We start from the raw sequence: 10,000 nt of genomic DNA on the forward strand, positions 1-10,000 counted from the left end.
GAAAATGTTGCAAGCAATAACATAGTTGGAAAAGAAGAGAAGTTGTGGTGGAGGATACAGATCAATTGAGGCAATTCATTTGTGGGCACTCATTCGAGGATTAAAGCAATTTTTGCAACTGATAAAGAAAGTGCTTACCTCTGGATACAGCTAAACACTATAGGTACATCAAAAATTGCCAAAAATATTTGCCCATGTGTCAGGCGCTTTGTTTACAAATTCATTAGCTAAGTCTTGACATTCTTGGTGAACAGGACCGATCGTGATTTTACTTGTTTGTGTTGATCTTATATTTTATAATAATATTAATAGCCTTATTTCCAGCGTCTGTTATATAAAACTTGGAGGAAAAAGTTGGGGGTGGGGGGTTGGATGGGAGGGAATATGTAGCCCCCCGTCCCCCTCCCATATGGCGCCCATAAATCAGGCTGACCTCCAGTAAAACGACAACAGTATTGATTGGCAGATCTCGTACAGATTTCTCATCCCATCCTCCCCTTTAGGGGGAAGGAAAATTTTGCTGAACGAGTCTGAAGCTATTCTAAGTGCAACCTTTGACTCACATCTAGAAACTTTTGAGAAACATGTAATGAAAGTTTCAGCAAATGTCGCGCGAAAGTTAGGTATTGTTTATAAGACCTCCTCTACTTTTATAACTGATAAAATCAGTGCAACCTGGTTTTAGGTCACGTGGACCCCCTTTACTGGAATACTGTTCTCCTGTGTGGATGTCTGCTTCTGCCTGACATTTATATCTTTTATATAGTGGCTCATAGTGGTAGGTTTCTGTTCCTTAATAGTAGTAGTTATGACTCGTTTCATCGACGGGTAGTCTCTCATTTGTCACTTTTTCATAAGCTGTATTTCAACAGAGATCTTTCACAATCACAGTTGATCCCTGATCCACTTTACCTGACAAGAGCAACCAGATTCGCTGAACAACAGTTCCAATATGCAGTAATGTGCCTCATGGTCGAGCTTCTAAGTTCCATAGGTCTTCAGCTCCAGAGGAATTCGTGTAATTGGAACTTCAGAAGTTCGAGCGAAGGTGCAATTCACTACTATCCTAATAATGTTCTCCTTATGAGTAGGTTTAATCTTTAGAATGTTTATATATATATATATATATATATATATATATATATATATATATATATATATATATATATATATGTGTGTGTGTGTGTGTGTGTGTGTGTGTGTGTGTGTATATATATATATATATATATATATATATATATATATATATATATATATATATATATAAAGATTCCTAAAAAACAGCAAAGTAAAGTCTGCCACTGAGTCTGCACTGAAGGAAACAGAAAGTGATACGTTACAATTGATAGAAATAGTACATTCGAGATGCTTCAATGCAGAAACATTAGAGGTATGAACTCTCATCCACATCTTACTACCTGACATCTGATGGATCTTTGAAGAAGCTAGAAAAGGCACAGCTGAATAAAGAACTTGAAAGTAGGTTTTTAGAAAAAAGATGAAATAATGGGCTAATCATCCTGGAGAACACAGTTGTACTAATTGATTTCATGGCATATGCACGAAAATTGTACGGTTATTGCTAAAAAGTAAGACCTTTGGAGATTACTTTGACAACTTATGGAGAAAGTTTGTGAGGTTTTCAGAGGGTTGCTCGTGTACTGATATTGTTTTTTATTTGAATAAAGATAAAAGTTTAAAGCACTGGGAACTGCTTAGGGGGAAAAAGTGGATCCTATTGATGTAACACCTAACATTCCAAGTATACCTCTTCCTGTTAATAAAGAAACTTTTTGGGTCTCAAGCCAAAACAAAAAGCTTTTCCAAGAACTGTTTAAAGAATGGCTTGTAAAGCAAGGAAACCACGAAAAAATCCGTGTATTTGGGAGGAGGCCACAAAGTGACGCCAAAGAAGTGCATGAAATTAACAAAAGATTCTGCAACTTGGATACCTTCACTCCAATGTGAGTGTGAGGAAGCTGATGATATGATTATGAAACACATAGAAAACTTTGTGTCAAAAGACTTTGTTGAAAGAGTCATGATTGCTTCAGCTGATACAGACTCTCATGGTCTCTGCACTGTACCACTTTAAAATGACTTATCCAAAAGGTGTCCTGAAGGAACTGTGGATTATTAAAGACACTCGTTCATCTGTCAAATATATACCACTTCACAAAATGACTGAAAGCATGGCTGACCTACTTGTAAACATTCTACCTGCAGTGCACACTTTAACAGGTTATACAACAAGTAAGATAGGGACAAGGCTCATGGCACTCAAAACTGCTCTACACTCGGGGAAACTTCAGGAGGATTTCGGGATTCCTCCTCTTAATGAAGAGATATTACAAAATGATAAACAATTTATTGCTAAGGTACTTGGTTCATCAAAGCTAAACAATACCATCAGGTAAAGAATCTCAGCTTTTCTAAACTTTGTCCCCATCATCAACAAAGATGTTTCAATACTGCTTGTGGATGAATGTGCTGGAGAACCATTCATCACTGGACCCTCTAAAATATGGGTATACAGAAGATGGAAATTTTCAGCTTATCGTAACAACAGAACTTGTGTGACCTCCTGAATTTGTATGATCTTATACCTTTCGGGAATGCGCATGATCTGCTGTTTGTCCATACATAGTTACTAAAATCCATTGTTGTCCATTTTGCAAGTGTAAAGAGATGAATTTAAGTTTTAATGTTGAAAAATAGTATGAAAATACTATACGACTCAATATCATTAAATAGCGTTTTATTTCTCGTTAGTTCTTAAAATCGAAAGCAGAAACATTTATACATGTATAGGCATATAAACTACAAAAAAGCATTTGCTATCAATTGAGAGTTCTTTCTATGCTTTTGTTGAACTCAGCATACGGGAAAACATACAAAATTACATGCTGCACCCTGATATTACAAGCATGTTAATTTTCTAAAACGTTTTCCTTGAAAAACAAAGATAGCGGACATTTCTCAATAATTACCACTGGTCAGACCATATGACCAACTTTTTTTTTTTTTACTCACTATTCATAGTAGAAACTGTCTAGACCAAAAAAAAGAGGGAAGAAATGCTGTCATAAGTTACGTAACGAGTGCGTTCGAAACCTTTTCTCTGAGTAAGTTGGCCCGTCTTCAACAAGAGTCCCTTTTTCATTGCAAGTACCAAATTTATTCAACCTACGTAATGCAGAATACAGTCAAAATTTATGTGTAGATATAATGTGTATTCTGAATAAGCGTTATATCTATGAAATGCATAGATAAAAAGTTATTGCGAAAAAACCGTGTTACAGAGGCCCTGAATCTCAAAGTAGGATGGGCACTACTATCATTTAGTGAATATGTCATCCGTAAGTGGACAGAACCACAGTGAAGAGATGTTTACCCCATTTGTTAACTTCTCTTCACTGTGGGTGGAGCTCCATGATGTCATAGGTTAATGTCATTATTGTGTCTGAAACCTTACCTGTGATTTTGATAGCTCTGGCATAAGAAACTCACTTTTACGCTGATAAGTACCAGAACTTTTGAACTTAGGTACTTAATAATACTTGCAAAAATTAGTAGGGTTATAAAATATACACTTGCCAGCTGTCCCCTTTATTCGATGCTTTGATAAAAAAGTGTTTCTGAAAAACCATGTTTGATTGGTTTTTAATCCCTTACTAGTCTTAACTGAGACTACTATGTCTTCCTCGTTCCACTTGTGACAAAAATTTGACTGAACATTAGGACGAAAGCGGCCACATGACATGATGTCTCATGACAGCAACGTCATGATTGGCTGCCAGGCCAATAATTCACACTACAATACCTCTGCTGCTTCACTAATCACAAATGAAAGCTACAGAGACTCTTTTCCTATTTGTTTCTGGAGCCATTCTTTTAAAGAAAATTAATAATCTTCAAATCCATTTTATTTACTTATTTACCCAGAGCAAGTTATAAAGCGCATTGTATTGGAAATGCAGTCAATTTCATATCAAAAACTCCAATAATATTCAACCGGCTTTATTGTTGTGCTGACTTTGGATTAGAGATCATAACAAAAATAGTCGTGAGAGTCTTATGAGTACCATATCATCATCGCAATCTTAATTTTTACAAAAATATATTTGAGGAGCCCTGCTTATATATATATATATATATATATATATATATATATATATATATATATATATATATATATTATATATATGTGTGTGTGTGTTGTGGTGTGTGTGTTGTGTGTGTGTGTGTGTGGATGGAATCTTGTTCTACAATAAAAGGAGGCTAAAGTTTTCTGAGACAAATAACGTTATAGGAGTTGCTGCAGGGTATGTCGAACCACCTTTGATTATAAATGACGTGCAGAATGGCGCAGTTATGCGTCTCTCCGTTGTCAGGCTGATTTGGACCCCAAAATGGAGTACCCATTGGTACTGGCCTGTTGTCGACAAACTTCCACGTTCCTTCCTCCTCCTCGTCGCTGGCACCAAGCCAGTAATGTTTATCAGCCATCCCCGCTGAATGAGAAGACAGAAAGAGAATCAAAACAGAATAATGAACCAAAATAGTGTTTGTAAAATATGTATTGTCAATAAAATCGGTTTTAATGATACTATATTCTGATCCTTTGTGAGACAATGAAGAAAAGCATAATTCCTTCAAGACAATGACCTCTTAGCTGTATTTAAAATATATGTATAACCCTCCATTCTTTTGATTGTTCTTTGTCTCTATTTCTTTAGTCATACCCTGAAAGGAAATAGCAAGGGATCATTCTGTTATTTTTCTTGACTCAAGGGGATTAAACATATTGGATGTATCTATAAAGTAAATGTTCCTTAATGCGCAGCTGCTATCTTTTGAATATCGCCAAATTCCCACATTAATTATAATACTTATTTTACCAACACATTCATAACCCAATGTAAATATGAAATGTTTTTTCTACCATTTCAAGAGAAGTTTTCTGAAATCTCGGTGTTCTCAGAATTATATGAAAGAATTCTCATCCGAGCTATTTCCTACATAAATGTGATCTTTTGCATTATAATTTAGGAAATGTGGAGTCCTTAATTAATATTCTTCATGTTTCTTTTTGGCTTGCGTGATACAGTCCCAGAACTTCTATTCAACAGTTTTTCTTTTGGCCATTCATAAGATATTTCTAGATCTTTAGCATTCATAATTCACACACACACACACCCACACATACATATACATATATATATATATATATATATATATATATATATATTATTTATATATATATATATATATATATATATATATATATATATATATATATATATATATATATATATATATATTTCAGCGCCGGAAACTCTTCCACGCAAACTCACTCCAAGTCAGGATATTTTATCATCTCGGATATAATGTTCATTATTTAATCTCATGAACATTATTTTTGAATCTCAACTGTAAAGATAAACAGTGGGTAAAATTCGTACCTATTTTGACTTTTCTAACCACTATCCCTTCTGGGTAATGTCTTAATCTGTTCCCAACCCCCTTGCCCAATGCTTGCCCAAGACATTGATTTCAGGTGTTGTCCTTCGGAGATACCAATCCCTCCCGGGGCCAAGCAGAACCGGCAGTGGAGAAGACCAAAAGAGAAAGCAATTCCTTCTCTCAATGGCTGAACCCATGTGACTTGTGCCATCTTGAACACACAGGCAAGGTGACATCACGTCCATGTGCACGATCCCATAGAAAATGCGGCCCAGCCGCCATATAGTGCCATCCACAAGGAGCAAAATTGTTATCTCGACGTTATAATAGGGCATCAAACGGACGACCCATCATCAAAAGATGTTGGTAACCTATCCGGTCACTTTGAGTCCTTTACTCTCTTGAGCATGTCGCCATTGCTGTCCACCATGTGGCTGTCCAGAGCCTCAGTTACTTTTTGTGGTGAATCCCTTTAACACTACCCTCCATCGCTGGCACCCCAAAAATGAAGACTCCATCTCCCAATGAAGGTATTTACCCAGGTCAAGGTTTTTCTATCAGTCACGTCCCCCGTTATACTTTTACGTCCTTACTGTCCTTTTCACAATGCGATTCACAGCAGTGAGACCTATATCTTGTATATTTAAAAGTAAGTGTAAGGTAAGTGCCTTATTCAGTGTTGATGGAATTAAGCTGCATGGTAACTTCTGTGCAATTCCTTGGTTGGTGCATCTCACTTGCAGTAAAGTAACGGTGTATGTTCTCGATTACAGATAAGTATTAGCCTGCTGTGGATCTGTTTATTATCTTGTGTGCACAGTGACATAACCACTGTTCCTCTCCCCTATGGTGCTCTTTGAAGCAGTTCCACTTTGAGATTCTTTAGAGCAATTATCCAGTAGTTTGTAAATCTGTTATATGTCAGGCTCTGTTTACCTGCCTTTATTTACACACTTTTATTCTTCTGACATGTGTGTTTTATAATTTATATATAATCATTAATTGTCACCCTAAGTGTTTACCTAATAACCCCTTTGAAGAAGGCCCTCAGCCAAAATTTTTGCATATGATTTACCTGAACATTTATTAAAGTCAGATTTCACCATTTCCAAGGTAAGTATCTTCTTGCAGTTTGCACCTTTGTAAGACTCCTGCAAACTGCAACTATTAGCTGAATAGCTTCTCTAAAAGCTGGTTGCAAGAAGAGAAACAAACTTGCTAGCGTAATTTCATTCCCCTTTTTATAAGAGCACAAGTGATCTAGTTCCACATTGAGAGCAAAGTGTTGTTATTTTTCTTTATGTTCAGTGTGACCAAAATTTTCTTAGACCATGTGCATGCAACTCGGTTAAAGTGAAGAGAAAGTATTAATCATTCCCATGAGCTTTTAATGCTAATGCATGATAGTCTGCACGTCTTAACATATAGCATAGCTAGGCAAGTAAAGTGAATATCGTAATGATCAAAAGGAAAATAGCGCGGTGTATTTCTTTGCTCGTGTGATTTTGATAGGCACAACAGCCACAAGGGCCTTTGTCCAGCAATTTTTCATATCACTGGTTTTTACTTTTACTCTCTCTCTCTCTCTCTCTCTCTCTCTCTCTCTCTCTCTCTCTCTCTCTCTCTCTCTCTCGCTTGTGTGTTAAGATTCGTTTGAGAGAACTTTTTATCTTTTTGTTCCATTTTAAAGCGCAAATATAGCAGCATTATAGAATAGTATTGTGTTCCAGGCCACGTGAGCCCCAAAATTATGTTTAACCTATAATGTCTGATAGAATTTTAATAACTTGCAGCATGTGCAAAATCCTCTATTCCTCCTATCAGTCACTGTGACTGTGAGAAACATGTCTTTCATTCTAAGAGCAAAGACATTCTAAGACAAAAGGAAATTTCCCAAAACGCATCCAGTCATTCTGTTAATCTCTACTAAAGTTCCGGTCACACCAGTTGTTTATTAGGAAGACACAGATTACCTGAACTGTCTCACCCAAGCAGCCTTACCAGCCATCTCATGCTTCCAACCTTTGTTAAAATTAAGGCCATGATTCGGTAGAGTAAACACATGTACAAGGTCTCATATAGTAATGTAATTCCTTCCTTTAAGCGCTTGAAAGTTTCTAGGCAGCCTAGCCTTGCTCCGTGCATGGCAATTTAAGTAGTTTTATTTTCCTATGATAAAGATAAATTCTTAACCATATACACGGTGATCATATTAGCCTTATGTAAGCTTTACCATTTTCTTTTGCTTAAACCAGCTCTCCCCAGCATTTCTCAGTAAATTAAATTTTTACTAGAAGCCTAAGAAAACTCATTTGTCACAAACATCCTAAAGTCTTTACGCAACTTCCTGGAAAATAGTTCATTTCGAATATCCAAAAGTCCGTACAAAGCTCCCTAAAATCGTTAATTCAAATATCCTAAAGTCATAATGAGGCTACCTAAAGTTGTTCATTCGAACATCCTAAATTCTTTACGAGACTCCCTAAAATTGTTCATTGAACATCCTAGTCCAGCTAAGTTTATCACGAACAATCCTGAGTTTTTCGAGTTACCTTGAATAAGTTCAATCACACCACTGAATAAGTTCAGCACAAACAAACCTTGAGTCTTTGAGCCTCCCTAACTAAGTTTAGCACGAACAAACCTTGAGTCTTTCAGGACACCTTGAATAAGTTCTTCACAAACAACCTTAAGACTTTTGGGACACCTTCAATAAGTCCAACAAGAAACAAACCTTAAGTCTTTTAACTGGCACCCTGAATAAGTTCAGTATGAACAAAAACCTTGAGTCTTTCAGGACACCTTGAATAAGTCCAATATGAACAACCTTAAGTCTTTTAGGGCACCTTAAATAAGTTCAGTATGAACAAACCTTGAGTCTTTCAGGACACCCTGAATAAGTTCAACACAAATAAACTTGAGTCTTTCAGGACACCTTGAATAAGTTCATCATGAACAACCTTAAGTCTTTCGGGACACCTTGAATAAGTTCATCACAAACCAACCCTGAGTCTTTCGAGACACCCTAAAAAAACTTCTGCACAACAACCTTGAGTCTTTCGATATACTGTCAATAAGGTCAATATGAATATGAACACCCTTGAGTCTTTCCAGACACCATAAGTAAGTTCTACATGAACCACCATGAGTCTTTCAAGACACCTTAATTAATTTTGATGTGAACACCTTGAGTCTTTGTCTTTCAAGTCTCACTAAGTTGTTCAAAGCAAACAAAAACTTGAAATTGAGTTCTTTTCAGAGCCACCTCAATTGACATTTTAGCACAACCCAGAGTCCTACGAGACTCCCTGAATAGTTCCTACGAGCAAGTCCAAAGAAACATCCTGCATTGTCCATTAAGGACATACCTACCGGCCCTCCTCAGAACCAAAATCTTGATTGAGTGCCAAAGGAATACTTACTTACCAGTGGCACTACCACTGACGCCCTACTCTAATTCCTAAGTCCTTATTGACATATCAATGGGATGCGCCCACCTAAACATCTCATCAAGATGTCCGAAGCAACAAAATCCTCACTAAACAATGACCACAAGTTTACATGGAAATTAGGAGGAAAATTGAATTGACAGGGACAGCTCCTTGAGGTAGCTATCCTGCACGTCAAGTCACAGCATTCAATGCCTCTGGTGTGCAAATCTCCCTCATATGAGAAGACAAAGTCCCCCAGTGGCTAAAATTGATCGACATAACCTTGTCAGAATCAAATGTATCAGCCATATATAAAAGAGTGACCCCAATACATATCCAGTTGAGAGTCACAAGATACATTATGGAGGTTATGATATTCTACTGGGAAAAGATTGAAAATCCCATCCTAACTTTTTTTTTTTTTTTTAACTAAGTATTCTAACCCCACAACAACTTCATCAGAAGTATAGAGTCTGAAGCACCCTACATACAACTCACTGCCGGTACTACTTGCACGCCCTTAACAGTGCCAGTCTCCACCAATCCAAAACGTGGAGCACTTGGTCAATCTAAGTCCTGTGTCTGGTCCTGCCTCAGTGTATGCCTCAGGTCTCCCCCCTCCAGGCATACTGGATCAATCTAAGTCCTGTGTTTGGCCCAGCCCCAGTGCATGCCTCAGGTCTCCTCCAGTAGGTCCTAGTCCACATCACCTCCCGCCTCCCAGTTTGGCACCGCTACTAGTGCCGGTAAGAGAGAACACCCAATTTTCACTAGGAACACATACAGATTTTCATGACCACAGTGAAAGCTCACCCCACAGGCATGGTCTTGCAACCTGTGCCTGAGTCGGTCACCTTAACTTGTGAGTCACTCATGCCCACAGTGACCTCTTCCTCTTCTTCCTATCCTCAGCAGACAAACACTTGATTAAGGATTCTGCCATATCACAATTGACCAATGAGCTCAAGGAACTTTGAGGACTGGTCTTATAGCTTGTAAGGAATAACACTGTTCCAGTTGTCGTAGGAGCAGCTGGCATTCCAATATCTTCTGTCGGCTTGCGATGTAACTTACCGACTTCTGAGAGGTCCAAGGAAGAAAGG

General features: G+C 37.5%; 1 protein-coding gene across 1 annotated transcript in view; it reads right to left on the reverse strand.

Moving 5' to 3' along the window:
• The window catches only part of LOC135215944 (C-type lectin domain family 17, member A-like), a 15,961-nt gene that overhangs the window by 1,493 nt on the left and 4,468 nt on the right, over nt 1-10,000 (reverse strand). The window contains exon 3 of the mRNA XM_064250899.1: nt 4,340-4,514. Coding sequence (XP_064106969.1) covers nt 4,340-4,514 — 175 coding nt within the window. The remainder of the gene's footprint in view (nt 1-4,339; nt 4,515-10,000) is intronic.

This window comes from Macrobrachium nipponense, chromosome 5 (assembly GCF_015104395.2).
Source record: "Macrobrachium nipponense isolate FS-2020 chromosome 5, ASM1510439v2, whole genome shotgun sequence".
In the NCBI taxonomy this organism is placed as follows: Eukaryota; Metazoa; Arthropoda; class Malacostraca; order Decapoda; family Palaemonidae; genus Macrobrachium; species Macrobrachium nipponense.